Genomic DNA, 16,993 nt, shown 5'->3' with positions numbered 1-16,993 from the left:
GAGAACAGGAAGAACTTCAGCGCGTGGACGCGCACGCACGCACGCTTTACGTATATAATTGAGGACGTAACATTTTTATATAAATCTTTATATAACGACTACAGACTAACCCCCAAGAAAACGTTTTGTACATTAAAAATGTTTTAGAAATACCTTTCTTTTTTTCAAAAGAGTATGGAAAAATTACACATTTAGCCTACAAGTGTACAAAAGAAATTAGAAAATATGAGAACCATACGAAAATATATCATTAAAGAAATAAAACTAACAAAAATGAAAACTGAATGAGAATAACGTTAAAAATCGTCCATTCATTTGAAATTATATTAACTGTGAAAACTGTATATATAATTTTTTGAAACGTTCATTCACAAATATTTTTAATTGATTAATTAATTTAGCAGTAAATCAGAGTTGAGCACTACGTAATACACCTGTTGTGTTTATTTCTGTTCACTAGAGGACTCTGTTCAACAAATAATGAGCATGTTTTATTTCAGACTAGAGGAAGAATACAGTTTTAAGTGTTTATTTCTTCTGTTTAAACGCTTCAGCAGCACTTTACACCAAACTCTAGGCTACATAATATAAGTAATCAACATTATTATTAAACAATTAATACTTTAGTCCACTTCAAGGATCCCAAGAAATGGACTAAAGGACATCTAGGTCACTTTCTGTGGATTAAAATCTGTGGTATTTTCCTAATATTCAATCATTGAGGGGTGCAGCTCTCTTCGTTTGTAAAAGATTTAAAACACGGTCCTGAGTCCTGCCAGCTCTGAAACAGCGTCCGAGGCCTGTGTGTTGTCTCAACAGCTGATTATTAGCCTGAAATACAGCCGACAGCCTTTGAAATCAGATCAGCTCCTTCATTGGGTTCTAGGCCCGAGTACGTTTAGTCATTTGCAGGATTTGTGTACTGGAAAACGCTCAAAAGACAGACATGACCGATGGATTTTGAGGACGCTTTGTGATTTTCCAGGACGGCTGTTTTGTTTTGGCTTGTGGTGTACCGAAAGGCGCCGAAACGCAAGCCAAACTTGAAACTACTGGACTTTGGCAGGTGATGTCACACCTTTTAGCTGAAATCTTTGAGAAAACGTTATATGTTCAATGGAAACAAAACACCAGACATCTAAAACAGATCCTTTCTAGGAAATGAGACTTCCATCATGAATCAGATGTTTTTCCTAAAATTAAAATAACGATTGATTTCGAGTAGATTACAGTCAACAGATATATAGCGTCCAGATCTGGTTTTCCTGGCACTGATGCTGTATATGATTTATGCCAATGTCTCTGAATCGAATGTGAGGAGCTGCAACTAAAACTATAGTTAAAACTAAAACCAAATTAAAGAAAGATTAGACCCTATATAGTTAAGATTATAGAGCTTTAAAATAACATGTCTCATTATTTGCTCGTTTGGTCAATTTGCTAAGAAATGTTTGACTTTTAATCGCAAACTTTAGTTTTTCTGGCAAATTTCGTCTGAGACATTGTTGAGATCACTTTCGAAACCAAAGTAGATGGATTTGAAATGACTGCGGTCTTTTTCTCAGGAGTCTTTAGCAAAGGTCTCAGTTTTATTTGCAGATGCAACTCAGTGAAGCTTCTTGTAGGAGCTTTAATGTAATAGTCTGGATTATTTTCTGAAGCTAATATGTGATTCATATGTCTTTGAGCAACTAAAACTCTTTGGTAAACTAAAATTAAAGTAAGATAGACACTGAGTTAATAGTCTAAATACACCAAGAGCTTTACATGGAAACCAGCTTCGATCATTTGGTCGTTGAACAGTTTGATGAGAATTGTTTGAGTTGAGATCTCTGATGGCAAACTATTATTCTGCCAAATCTGCTCTGAGCAGTTAGCATCATGAGACATTGTTGAGATCTCTTTTGAAACGTGAGATTAGTGGGATCTTTTTTGCAGGAGAAACATATGAGGAGACTTTAGCCAAGGCCTAATTTTATTCTCCATTTTTATATTGCTGATGCAACACAGTGAATCATTTGGGCTTGTAGGAGCTTTAATGTGATCATCAGACTGATTTTTTGCAGCTGATGTGTGATTTATTATAAATGTCATTCAGTCTAGTGTGTGTGTGTGTGTGTGTGTGGTCTCACCGTACCGCGTTCCCAGCGCTCTTACATCGCTTTAAACTCATCAGATCTGAGGGGGGTCACTTTACTGACTCGATTCTGATCCACGCTTGTACTGATGTGTGTACGGAGCCTTCGAGGGGGGAAATCTGCTGGTATGTTATCATGAAATGATCTCAAAATGAGCAAATAGTTCTTGTAGCCTGTAAAAGTTGTGTGAGATGAGAGCTGCTGGAAACTGGGAAAAGCGAGTAAATCCCAACAGCGCAAAGCTCCATCCGTACGGCTGATCTCAGCCTTCATTAACTGCTGTAAGCTGCTTGTGTGACTTTCATCAAAGGCAAACAAATAAATGTCAGAGAAATTGAATTAATTTCCAGCATGCTGAGTGCCAAAGACCCCCCTCTGCCATGGAAAACCTGAATGTTGATGCTCTGGGTTCTGGTGTCTTGGAGAGAGAGGGATTTGGGCAATGGTGCTCTGGTTTTTCTAGCAAACCCTATAATGCATAAAAGCCAGAGACAAATGCATGATTTTTTTAGGCTTTCGTATGTTTGAAAATAAATGTACAAAATATTAAATATTTTTAATGCATATAACTTGACAATTGCTATAGAGACAAATGCATGACTTTTTGGGCTTCCTTAGGTTTAGAAACAAACATAAATATGTATGAAATAAAACAAATTCTAATGCATATGAGCTCAAGAAATGACAAATGCATGGCTTTTTTGGGCTTCAGTATGTGTAGAAATAAATAAACAAAAATATATTTCTAATAAATTTACCTTGAGAAAAGCCAGATACAGATGCATGGTTATTATGGAATTGTGTATGTTTGGAAATAAATATATATGTGTTGTATAAAATAAAATATATTTCATATGCATATAACTTGAAAAAGTCAACAAATGCATGGCTTTTGTGGGCTTCCATATAAATACATTAATATTATAAATAAACTAAACATTATAATATATTATACATTTCTCATGCATATAAACTTAAGAAAGGCCAGAGACAAATGCATGGTTTTTGTGGGCTTCCATGTGTTTAAATAAGTATATTTATATATAATAAGTTTTTACAAACATTTTAATTTAATATATTTTTGCAGTTCCGTTTGGTGAAATTTCTGTTTTGTGAATTAGGGCTGAAACATAGTCTGTGTAAGTACTAACAGACCATGATTTATAACACAACTTCTGAATTCTGAGTATAGAGATATAGCTTGCAGTAAAGTGACTTCTGCTGTCAGTTTTCTTTCAGATCAGCTACTGTCACAGAGCAACAGTCTGAAGAAGTAAGCAAGTAAGTTAAAGTGAAGCTGTTGACATGTTTATAGGAGCTACCTGAAAAATAACACATCTGGTTTAAAGGTACGAACATTAGCAGGACACTCTATCGAGGTTTGCTCCCGCCACAGCAGCTCAAGAACACACATTAAGTGCATTTAAGCCAAACGCCAAGTGTTCGCGTGCTCGCACAAAGTGCTTTTGGCCTTAATCAACGATTTGTGTTTCCACACAACTCTTCAAATCAATGGGCGAGCGGATGGACTGCAGTTCAAACGCCGTCCATTCATTACGGCCTGATTTCCAGAAGATTTTTCCACATATTTTTGAGTCTGCTTCCCTGTGCAACGGTTTTCCTGTCTGCACGGGAGCAACATCAGACGCAAGTGGGCGAAAGAGAGCCAAACGCCCGGCTGGAGCTTTCATTGTTCACTCACACACACACACACACACACACACACACACACACACACACACACACACACAATCAAACATCCCACACACTGCAGGAAATGGCCAGATGTTTAATTCATTCAGTATAGGGTTTAATTCATTTTTTCTCTCTCAGTGCAAAACAACAAGAGTTCCTCTATAATGTGTGCTGGTCGTGTACAGATGCTTCTGCAGGTTTGAAGGGTGATGAGGATGATGATGATGTGGGGCTCGTCCAGGTCAGCAGCAAAGAAACTCAAAATAAACACATATACAAAAGCTCAGCTCCAAAACCTAGTGAGCAGCATCCTAATTTAAACAGAAACTCAGTGCACCACAAAAACAGTGAAGTGCACAGGAGAATCCACTGACAATTGAGTTTGACATGCTAAACAGCATATTGCAATAGACATTTCTCTTAATTCTGTGGAAGCTTGAAAAAAAAAAAAGGTAATTGTGACTTTTTATCTTACAATTTTGACTTTTTCTTAATTGCAAGATTTAATACAGAATTGTGAGTCATAAACGCGTAATTCTGAGAAAAAAAGAGAAGATATAAACCCAGAAATCTGATTCTGATTCTTTTTTTCATTTTTTTTTTCATATTTTTTAATCTGATTCTGAGTTTACATCTTGCAAAGTTTTTTTTTCGCCATGTAATAAACAATAAAGGTAACTGTGACATATATATAGGCCTAAAAAAAAAAAATCCAACCATTTAGATTATACAGTTTTAATAAACTATTAAACTATTTAATGTGACATGTTTGTCAGTCATACATAGGTCAGATGTCTGTAACAGCATTAAATAAATGCAAAAATGAATAATAAATGATGCCATGATTTTCATTTGTGAATGACTGACATGTATGCATCACAAGTTCATGAGTCTGTGTAATATGGAAATTTTATATGCAATTCAAATCTTCAATTTAGGCCTTGAATATGTTTTTGAATGTTGATGATTGTTTTCAGCGAGCCTTTCATAATGCATTCTGTAAATATGGGCATAAGCAAAGCCGCTCTCGTATTTGGCCATAATGATGAATAGTGAATGAATGTATGCTCCCTTCAGATGCCGTCTAGTTAGGCAGCTCACTAGGTTTTGGAACAGATTCACAGAGACATGGATGCCAAAGCTGTTGAACATACAATGAATCAGAACGTGGGCAAACACAAGCGTGACTATAGTCTTCTTCATTCAAATCAACCACAAAATACGTCCATTAACAAAATGACTTGTATATATTTCTATATCTAAAGTGCATTATAGTACAAAAATATAGAAGGTCAGCAGCACCTTGATACCTTTACAAAATAAATACACCATTCAAACAAAATAAGTTACAGGAATTCTGACACCGTAATAGAGGCATAGTCCTAAAAAAAATAAAAAAAGAATAAAAAGGAAAAAGAAACAAAGCAAAGTATTCACAAGGATCCAAATGTGTGGCTCCGTGGAGCTGTAATAATGCTTTAGCAGTATCCTTAGTTGTCTTTGTCACTGTTCGGGTGCATTGAGAATATTTACAGACAATAAATATGTTCCTCTCTCTTTTACATGAACGTTTAGGTGTCCATTTCAAATGTCCTCACGGATCTGAAAGAGAAAAGAGAAAACGGGATTGATTTAAAATCAGCAGCTGGAGCTCACTTCAGCACTTGTTCAGCTACATTTGAAGTAATCTGTGATATTTTAGCATCTATGATATATTATTATATATACTATTATAGTTTTTGTTAATACTTCAAATTATTTAAATTTTAGCACTTTTGCTGTGTGTTTTTGTAATTTTTATTTTACTTATATATTTGTATTTTGTAATTGAATTTTTATAATTTAAGTAGTACTTTGGTACTAAATAAGAAATGTTGGCAACTAGCTGAAATAAAATTTTACTTTATTTCAGTTCATGTTTATTTTATTTCAAGTAACAATGTTAAAATTAAAAAATTTTTTTGTTCTTTTTTGTTGGTGTTATTTTATTTTATTTTTAATATATTTGACATAGTTTTTGTTATTATTTTGGATTAGATTTTTTTGTATATTTTCTGTTTTCACTTAAATTTTAAAGTTTTATTAATTTATTGTGTTGTCTTTTTTATATTAGGTTTTTTATATAGATCTTGTTTATATAGGTTTTATAAATTTTAATTTATTAGTTTTAATCTATTTAATTTTAGTTAAGTACTTCAACCTTTACAAAACATTACTGAGAAAATAGTTTAAATAAAACAAGTTTAAGTTTAAAAGAAGTTACCTTTTATTTAATTTTTCTGAATCTTTTTTTTATTATTGTTTTTTAATATATATTTTTAACTATAAAAACCCTGCAATGAATTCATAGGAGTTATCACTCAATTTTCACAAAAAATGGGTTTTTATAGTAAGATAAATACTTGGTTAAATGCTGTTGTTTATTGTTTAATACTTTATTTTATTAGATGTATTTCATATATGTTTTAACATAATAATAAACTTTATTTTCTATTTTATCTCAAAGTACATACCGGAATAAAATAAAAATATATTAAAATACAAAATCCAATATGAAACAATTTCAAAATAATCAGATAAAATCTACCCTAAACAGAGTTTTGAGAGAGATTCTGCATTTAGTTCAATGTGATGACTTTCTAAATGCTAGCTTAGTTTTGTTAGTATTTTGATGATGAGTAGTTTGTAAGGATTTACCGTTGTCAAAGACTGACAGTGTTTTAGTGCTGGTCCGTAAACGGCCGCCGCTCCGGGTGGAAAGTGCTGGCGAGCTCCTGCAGCGATCGAGCCCTCCTCTTCCTCTTCTCCCCCTCCCTCCTCTTCCCCACGCGGCCTTTCTTCTTCCTCTTGCCGATGGCCTTCAGCGTGCTCTCCTTGTACGTCTGGGACTTGTTGGTCTCCTGCGGGAGGTTGGTTCCCTCCTCGTCCTCCAGACGGAAGCGGTTTGGCAGGTTCTTGGTGCCTCCGGCGGGTTTGGGGTGGGCGGTTCCCGTTCCTATGGACACGCCCACTCCCATCGGCACGGCAGCTGTGAGGCCGCCGCCCCCTCCGCTGCTGACCGTGCCTCCGTTGGGCTGTTGGACGTCCCGGATCTCGGCCGTGTGAACTACATGCAGCAGCTCGTGCAGCCACATGCGCCTCTTGTAGTCCTGCAGCGTCCGGCCCTTATCGTGCATCAGCTGAGCGTGAGTCACTGAACGCCTCCTGAAACAGACAAACAAACGCGTTCAGAATTGCATTTGACACAAAAACCCTGCTCCATTCAAATATAAACATCAGTCTTTGCAATAAAAACAGCTTTGCTTTTTGGCTGATTGCAATGCAATGCGATTACAATGCCCATTTTTCACAATCCAATCAATTCCCAATTAAATAAAAATCCTGTTTCACTCAGAAATTTGTCAGATTACAGAAGTAAAATGGGTTGCAAACTGTAACATATTGACCTAATATTTTTTGCCTACAAAATAAACAAACTGCCAAATGCAATACACGAAAAACAGCAGCAAAACTAACAAGAAAACAAAAATATAGAATATAGAATAATAACATTAAATTCCAGATCACTTAAAAAATAAATGAAATTTTAATTAAAATATAATAATAATATATAAAACATTATATATATATATACATACATAGTGTACATATACACACATATATTAATAAAAATAAATTCCAGTTCATTAAAAAAATTATATATAAAAAATAATAATTATAATAAAATATAATAATAAAAATAAAAATATTATATTATATTAAATATTAAAAAAATATTAAATATTAGAAAAATAAAATATATAAAATAAATTTCAGTTGACTAAAAAAGTAAATAAACAAAATAATAAAATATAAAAATAAAGTGAGAAATAAAATAATAAAAATATAATAATCCAAAATACACACACACACATGCAAGCAAGTTTACATATTGCATATATAAGTGTATTTTTCAAATTAAAAATGGCAAATTGTGTTTCATTATTCTTTTACGATTTAGATTATTTAAAAATAATAATTTGACAGTAAAGGAGGAAAATACATTTATATACAATATATATTCTCCTGAATTAGTTCTTAATAGCTTGTAAAATGTTTGTTTTATTATTTATAATTTTAAGTATTATTTATCTGTTTTTACTGTAAACTGATCAGGATCACAATAATAAAGTGATTTGATGCGGTCTGGCTTGCAGTGAACTCAATGCAGCGTTTGACCCCGTGACCTCAGCGTCACTGACTGACTGTGGTTGCTATGAATGTGTTTAAATCACAGTTGTCTCAGTGTCACAGATCAATGTGTGTGTCTCTTCTATAATTCATTCTGTTTGCTGCAATCTTATTAGCTCTACACACACAGTGCATTTAACCTAAATCCAGTCTGTGATCAGTGAGCGTCTGTACCGTGGCCCCTGTTCAATGTGTTTTTAGTTAAATCCAGGGGGTTTGAGAAGGTCTGGCCCTCATCCAACACCTCGCTGGTGCCCGACCCGGGCCTCCGCTTCCAGATCCTGCATCAAACCTAAACAAACCAGCAGGAGTGCTGATGTGAAGCTCCTTCTCCACTTTTAAACATAGTACATCAAAACTGACACGATCCGAGAGCAGCAACAGCCAATAATCACAGGTTGAGCAGATGAAACAGGCAGTTTAAGCACTCGGTGCAATAACTCTAATTAATGGTGCCATTGTGTCTCGGCTTAAATCATACCGAGGTCCGTCCCGTCAGACGCACGGCTCTCTGCTACCGTGTGCACTTTTGGATGCTCGGCTCCGTCCAAATGTCTTGAAACAATTACACATATCTCACAGCCAAAGTAAAGCACAAATCAGTGCTGTTTGAAAATATCCAGCAGTCGCTCGGGCTCTAACGGCGTGAACACAAGGGGGCAGCAGAGGGCATCAAAGCCTGGTCACATCAGGACACACCAACACAGCAAATCAGTGAACAGCATGCCATTCATCTGTGGATTTTCCCCTGGAATGATGACTAGGACTGCAATAACTAATAAAAACACTGATAATGAAAATAGTTGACAAATAATAAAAATATTACTATTTCAAAAATTAATATTTCATTTGAACTGCACAAAAAAACAAACAAACAAACACTTTTTACAGTAGTTATAAAGCCATTTTAAAGAAAAACATGGGTAACACTTTATTTTAGGGTATCTTAACTAGTTGCTTATTAGCATGCATATTACTTAAATATTAGCCATTTATTACTAGTAATTAAGCACATATTAATGCCTTATTCTACATCTCCAATCCTACTCAATACCTAAACTTAACAACTACTTTACTAACTATTAATAAGCAGCAAATTAGGAATTTATTGAGGGAAAAGTCATAGTTAATAGTGAATAAGTGTTCCCTATTCTAAAGTGTGACCAAAACATTTTATCTCATTATATTCCATTTGTATTTATCCACATTATTTTTAACGTAACAAAATATACATATAAATGAACATAAAATTATTTATTAATATGTATATACACTTCATTTTTTTACTGTACATTGTGCCGCTTGATATTGTATCACAATATTTGTTATTATTATTTTACTATAAATATATTTGATCATAAATAAAACTAGTTTTACTATTTACTAAACTTTATTTATTCTTCTAGTTATTTACCTATAACAGCTAATGAATCTGTCTTGCACAATAACACAATCTTTCTTATAGGTGCTAAAAATAAATGATAAACTATAGGTGCTACAAATAAAACGGCCCTTTTGATAATTGACAGATTAATTGATTAACAGTATAGTTTTTAGTTGCAGCCTTGATTTCTAGGAGCATGAATAAAAATGACCAAAAGTGCATTTCCATGCGTCTCCTGGCAGAAATCGACCTCCATCACCTGCATCTCCAGACTGTGATTGTGTGTCAGTTCAAACAGGTAAATGACGCTCTGTTCTTCCTCTTCTGGTGCATCTGAACCCGCTGTGCACAAACAGCCCTTGTTTCCTGGCTGGTTAAACCGATCCATGAGATCATGGCTTGCCATGCCGTGCAACGATGAGTTTTCCTTTCTATGGAAAGTGGCTTTATTCCTCTCCGGTGGCTCCTAAATAACCCTGTGCCTCCTGGCAGCTTGTGTTCTCCTCTTCTCTGTCACCTCTTATTATTTTCTTAATGTACTGGGACAGATTTATGAGCGAAGAACGTCCTGAGAGAGCAAACCTTTCCCATGAAAGCCCAAACGCCAGATTCTGAGCTTCTGCAGACAACGAGGAAAAACTCGGCTCTGGACAGACACTCTATCTATCTATCTATCTATCTATCTATCTATCTATCTATCTATCTATCTATCTATCTATCTATCTATCTATCTATCTATCTATCTATCTATCTATCTATCTATCTATCTATCTATCTATCTATCTATCCATCTATCCATCCATCCATCTATCTATCTATCCATCCATCCCTCCATCCATCTATCCGTCCGTCCATCCATCCCTCCATCCATCCCTCCATCCATCCATCCATCCATCCATCCATCCATCCATCCATCCATCTATCCATCCATCCATCCATCCATCCATCTGTTTTGCTCAAAGATGTACTGGTGAACTTGTTTTGAGGTTTATGTAAGAATTATATTTCTTCATCCTCTAGAGACTGATTCAAACAGGTTTCGTAAGTGTTCAAAAGCTCTTTTGTTTGTGCTTGTACTCGTTTTAGTTGACTTTAAACACTACACGAGGAGCACTAAAGCGAGCGGGAGAGAAAACTCTTAGCATGGCATCTTTCCAGCTGTTCCTTTTTAGCATACCTGAAGATAATTGCTGCTTTGTGCTGCTTTAATTAAAAAAACAGGCCAAGAGAGAGAGAGCGAGACCTGCTTTCACCCTCATCCGCGATGCATGCGGTCTGAAAGATCTCCGGCTCTGTGCGTTTCATCTTCGCAGGCGCAGCTGGCTCGGGTTCAAGTCAAACTCCAGTAGGAGGCATTGTCCTGGACGGCAGATGGACTTGTCAGCATTAGCTAGTTATAAAGGGTGAACGCCCTTTCTGATGTGCCGTGAGATCACTGCGATAAAAGCGCTAGAGTGAGTGCTGCTGAAAGAGGAACTTGTGTTGTTTGGCCACCGGCTGGATTTATGCGATACTTTGCCCTTCGAACAAAGCGCAGCTCATCAGAGCGACAAGCCAAAACATCATCAAATCGCACCGAACTTAAGGCCTAAACCTGTTACGCTCACTAACTCATTGACATTTACTTGCTTACAGATCAGTAATCATCATGTGTTTAAACCTGCTGGCAAAAAGGTGTATTTTTGATGAATTACAGTAGCAATCACACACTTCATCTCATTTTACACAGCAACGGTCAAATGAAGTGAATAATAGTTTTAATAGCTAATTCATCATCTATTAACTGGTGTGTGGCCGCTGTTTTCCAGACCTTTAAAATCTCCCTATTATTAAAAACAACTTACTATAAATACATTTACCTAGATAACTAAATAAAGACAAACAATAGACTGATATTACACTAATATAAAGCAAATAATTTAACTTTAAAATAAAGCCTTAGCACTTTATCCAGAGTGACTTGCATTGCCATTGCAATTCACTACTAAAGCATTATTTGCTTTCTTTTTGAGTATTTTTATGTGCACAAAGCAACCATTTCTAATGTAAATCCACAATGCTAAAATGTGCACAAAACATCACAGTCATTGCATTAGTTTCTCAAATCACCCTAGAGGATCAAAACCAAAGTGCATGCTGCATTTATAGAAAGCAACTAATTTAGCTCTACAAATAAAAGCTTTTTGTGTTTATATTTTAATTTTCATTCATTTACCTAATGCTTTTATGCACATTTAAATAAGTGACATTACAAACATGATTTACTTTCTTTTTCTTTTTATGTGCATATAGCAAATGTTTCTGAAGGAAACCCAAAAAAACATGCAATAATGTCCATAAAAACGTCACAGTCATTGCATTAGTGTCTCAAATCATCCTAGAGGACTAAAAGTGTTTATTGCATTTATATAAAGCAACTAATTTAACTCCAAATAAAAGCGTTTTGGATTTGAATTTTAATTCATTAATTGTATTTAATGCAAGGACATTGTATTTGCATTACATTATTAAAACTTTTATTTTTGAATGTTTTTTTTTTGTGTATAAAGCTAATGTTTCTAAAGTAAACCCACCCAAACATGCACAAAACGTCACAGTCATTGCATTAGAGGATCAAAAGTAAAGTGTGTGTGTCTCTGGCACAAGCTGAACAACAACCAGCAGACGACGGGCGAATGATGTCTCACAAACCCACACGCTCACATCATTAAAAGCCGATATGAAGTTAGGGAGGTCCTGGCAGGCGGATCGCAGACAGCGGGGGTAGCGCGGCTTTCCAAAGCTCTGTGGAAGCATGTTTTGCATTCAGGGCCCTGCTGAGGGGTTCACAGGACATAAAAGCGCGTTTGCTCGGCTCGGCATAATATACTCCAGTGGGAGAGGCCCGTTTGACTTGGGCTGCAGCCGAACTTTGCATCAGCAATCTCTCTCTCGCTCTACGCCTCTCTCTCGCTCTCGCTATCAGAGGACAGCGTCTGTCACAAAAGCATCTCTGTGCATGCAGCAGGTGGCCCGCAGAGCGTCTGGGCGGCTTCCCTAGAGCCCCGCGTCCCGCTCGCCCTCAACCCCTGAGCAAACACGCAGGTGGGCGCAGACTATCAAAACACCTCCCAGCACGATCGACAAACCTGAGCATTTTCCAGCGCGTTACAGCCAAACGCCACACACACAACAACAATCACTAGATTTATACATTCACTTCAGAACATGCACACATGCAATGCAACAGCCGGTCGTTTCTAGTTTGGCATGAAAAGAGTCCATCCTGTGAGAATCCGGTCTCTAGATAAGCTTGGATAACTAATTCAGGTATTGAAGTGAACTGAAACAACTTTGAACTAAATTGAATTGAATAATGATATTGTCATCTGAAATGGAATTTGTTTCATAATTGGTGAATTTTACAACGGCGTCACTGTTATTTAACTGAATTGAATTAACATCATTGAGCAAAACAATACTACTGTGCTCTAGAACTGAATTACTTTCATAAGTGGTTAGTTGTTCAACATTGACATTTTTTTTTAACTGAACTGAATCTGGACTGAACTGAGCTGAATTATGACTTTTGTAGAGCTGCTTTATATAGCAGAATTTAATATTTTATAAGTGATACATTTTACTACATTGAAACTGAACTTAATTGAATTGGCATTGAAATAAACTGTGCTGAACAATGACACTATTGTTTTCTGAAATTGAATTTATTTAATAATTTATTTAATTTTGCAAGACTGACACTGTTATTGAACCGTATTGAATCAACACTTAACTAAACTGAGAATTAATTGAATAATGACACGTGTCTTCTCAAATTAAATTTATTTCATAATTGAAGAACTTGGTAACAACACTGCCACTGAACTGAACTGAAACCACATTGAATCTGAATTGAGTTGAATAATGACACTCTTGTCTTCTGTAGAGCAGCTTTATAGCGGAATTGAAGTTGTTTCATAATTGATAATTTTACAACATTATAGGAATCAACACTGAACTAAAGTTGAATAAGTGTCGAATAATGACACTATTGTCTTAGAAAATTGAATTTGTTTCATAACTGATTGATTTTGCAACATTACCACTATTATTTTCCTGCTTATTACTGCGAAGCTGCTTTAAAACAGTCTGTATTATATAAAATGCCATATAAGTTAAAGTGACTTGACTTCTCTTCAAAAAGACACGTTTATTGCACGAACAGAGCAGATGAACTGCATTCTTAAGTTTAACACTCAGAGGTTTGTTCAAATCACCAACTCTAAGAGCAACAGTAACATTTATGTTTTAGCAAAACAATTTGGTGATTAAGCCCCAAAAATCAGCACAGACACTTACATTCGGCTGCTGAGGGCATCGACGGGCCTGCCGTGGTGCGGAACAGGAGAACACAATAAGAAGAGAGCAAAGAACCACTGCTGCAGAACCCGTCTAGAGCACAACATCCTCATCCTCACTGGACCTGAGCAAACACACACACACATTACACACATGAAGATCAGATCATCTAAAGTGTGCATGTTCTGTTCACTTCTCTAAAGTGTCATTTAACTCATTCTTGTGATGATGTAGGTGAATTTGTTCAATCATACAGTGCAGTCTTTAAATACACTCTTAGAAATGAAGGTTTCTGTTACAGAAGAACCATTTCTGGTTCCCTAAAGAACCTTTCAGTGAACAGTTCTTAACCCTCTGGTGCTCCTCACATGGCGGTCAAAAATGATAGTTTCTTTATTACCTGTTAACCACTTTTTGAGCAGGGATTAATTAAATTAATTAGATTGATCCTAATTAAATAGTCATAAATCTTGAATGCTTTGGAGCAGACTTACGTATGGTCTCTTTTTAATGAAGACACTTGGCAGATTATTTCAAAAGTGGCAAAAGTAAGGGGAAAAAAGTTATAGTTCATTATGAAAATTGCACAAAAATACTATTTTCAAAATGAATATGAACTATATATTTCCCCAAAGTGTGAGAAAATCAAAGCCGTAAATCTAAACAAGCTGTGTTCCAAATTTAAAATTGACATCTCAAAAAATGAGCTTTTAGTGAGATTTAGTTTGGGCGCAGTACCAAACGATTCCACTAGATGAAATTCTTTTAATTTCCAATGCGGTCATTTTTGACTTTTTTCAGGACCATTTAACCTTTTTCGAATCATCTATATGACTTTTGTTTGTTTGTTCACATAGCAAGTGCCAAAAACCAAGATTCCAAACAATTAAAAAAAAATCTTTAAAAAAAAACCCAAAACATAAAATGACCAAAGAGCACCAGAGGGTCTAAAAACCATTTTTAAAATTAATTTTAATATCCTTTTTCTTCTATAAAGAATTTTTTTTGCAATACTCCAAATGCTCCACGAATGCTCTTCAATGCCAGTAAAGAAGCTTTATTTGTAAGAGTCTACATGAGGAGTATTTTCTCCCACCCCATGCTGAAGAAGAGACGGCAGCTTTAACTTAAACCAGTTCAACATGTTGGAGAGAAAAGCCGAATTCCAGCAAGTCCTCTGAGCCACAACAAAAGCCCATGATGAGCAACAGGAGAGAAACGTACTCACAATGATGCCTGTGTCTCCGTCTCTTCTGTCCTGTCAGACAGAGCGCGAGTCTCCTCAAAGTTTCCAGGCTGCGATCAAACACAAACAAACAAATCAATGAGCGCTGCGGTCGGTCCAGGTGAACGCGTCCTTCAGCATTACGTCCCTCAGTTTCTCTGAGATGATCTTGTCTGAAGTGAGCAAACGGGAATCCAGCGTGAGGTGAACGAGTGGGTGTTTTCCAGGTGGTCTGTCCCACACTAACTGACTCTGCTCTGTTATAGAGGAGTCAGATGAACCCACCAGCACTGTGATGGGAAACTTTCAGAACTGTCTATGCAGGTTGAGAGAGAGAGAGAGGGAGGAGAGGTAAAACAGCAAGTGGGAGGAGAGGGGAGGTGACGGCTGGGAGTCCTAACAAAGACTCTGCCCGTATATAAGGAGTCAACTCTTCTGTTTACATGAGAGAGAGAGAGACAGATGTGGCAAAACAGTGGCAGCTTTCTGGAGAAATCCAGGCCGTTTTCTCTGATTAAAAAGTTCTAAAAAGTGAGTAAATTATCCAAATCACATGCACATACTTCAGTCAATCAAAGCAAGGGGCAATTATTTTTAAATCAACATAAAATCCAAAAAGATTTACGTATGTTATTCTTAAAATATGTTTTACTTCATAAACACCAGCATAATCTCAAACGACTTTTATATTAGAATGATTTCTGAAGGATCATGCTGCAATGAAGGCTGGAGTAATGATGCTGAAAATACAGCTTTGATCAGAGGAATACATTACAGTTTACAATATTTCACGTAGAAAACAGTTATTTTAAATTGGAATAATTTTTCACAATTTACTGTTTTTACTGTATTTTGATCAAATAAATGCACCCTTGGTGAGTAGAAGACTTGTTTCGAAAATGTTAATTATAAGCAATAGTACAGTATATAGCAGGCTCTGGTCCTCGAGGGCCACTGTCCTGTAAATTTGAGCTCGAACCCTTATCAAACTCAGCTAATTGAGCTGTTCAGGATTACTAGTAAACTACAGGCAGGTGAGTTTGATCAAGGCTGGAGCGAAACTCTGCAGGACACCAGGGTTCAGAACCCCTATATAGTATAAAATAATAAACATAACATATTTCTCCTATTACATTATATTCAAATTAAATGAATGCAATGACATAATAGCTCTAATAATGATAACAAACCCAGTATAACCATCAGTCACAGCCACTTTTATAATTACAAAAAATATTTGTATGTTGTAAATAAAACAAATATTGTTGGAGTATAGAGTATGCTTTACAAGAAAATACTTTTTCAGTCTTACAAATTGCAAAATTTCATGTTTAATTCAGTGTTATTGGGGAAATAGCAATTTCTTGTTTCAAAGAAATCCTACACTAAAACCTTTTTCAGTTTAGTCCGACCCCCCCCCCCCCCCTCTCTTAAAACAACAGTAAATGAGTCTAACAATTACTCTGAGCAATAACTTTATCGTCTAGGTTTGTGATCTCCTTTGTGCTTTTCTTTTGAGAGTCAGTTAGCTGATATTTTGTGTTATTAGGAAGTCATGTGTGCTGTAAACCTCCTCAGGTGATGTAGTTTGACATCTGGTGCAGGTGTGTGTGTGTGTGTGTGTGTGTGTGTTGAACTCTGACTGAAGGCTATTGTTGGCCTTTCGGTGCCAGATTTCAGAAATATGTAAGCTCTCGTAAGCAAAGACATTTTCCGCCCACTCCCTGATCTTTTGCTTTGGCCGGCCGTGAGCACCTGTCACTCAGAAGATTTCTGGAACAGCACATTCTTTTTTGCATGCAACTTTCCATTTTTTATCAAATTTATATGTGTGACGGTGGATATTTCGGCCCCTGGCAGCCCAGATCAGAAACACATGAACGTCTCGACTCCTTCAGTGACTTCTTCACTGAATTTTCCAGGTTAGCTGAAGAAGACCACCACACTTAAAGTGAGAGTTCAGCCAATAATAACCTTTCAAAC

At 36.1% G+C, this 16,993-nt stretch overlaps 1 protein-coding gene across 1 annotated transcript; it reads right to left on the bottom strand.

The window, feature by feature from the left end:
- Positions 1-3,913: 3,913 nt before the first annotated feature.
- On the bottom strand, positions 3,914-15,324 carry LOC306861916 (parathyroid hormone-related protein-like). The gene is made up of 4 exons (XM_079404402.1): positions 15,014-15,324; positions 13,786-13,909; positions 6,531-7,037; positions 3,914-5,435 (listed from the first exon to the last, which is right to left on the bottom strand). Exons 2-3 carry the CDS (start codon positions 13,896-13,898, stop codon positions 6,554-6,556), a joined length of 597 nt encoding a protein of 198 aa, XP_079260528.1. The 5' UTR covers positions 13,899-13,909; positions 15,014-15,324; the 3' UTR covers positions 3,914-5,435; positions 6,531-6,553.
- Positions 15,325-16,993: the final 1,669 nt, after the last annotated feature.

Source organism: Barbus barbus (assembly GCF_936440315.1).
Source record: "Barbus barbus genome assembly, chromosome: 42".
Lineage (NCBI taxonomy): Eukaryota > Metazoa > Chordata > Actinopteri > Cypriniformes > Cyprinidae > Barbus > Barbus barbus.
Note: the sequence above shows the minus strand (reverse complement) of the source record. Positions and strands in the feature narration are given on the sequence as shown.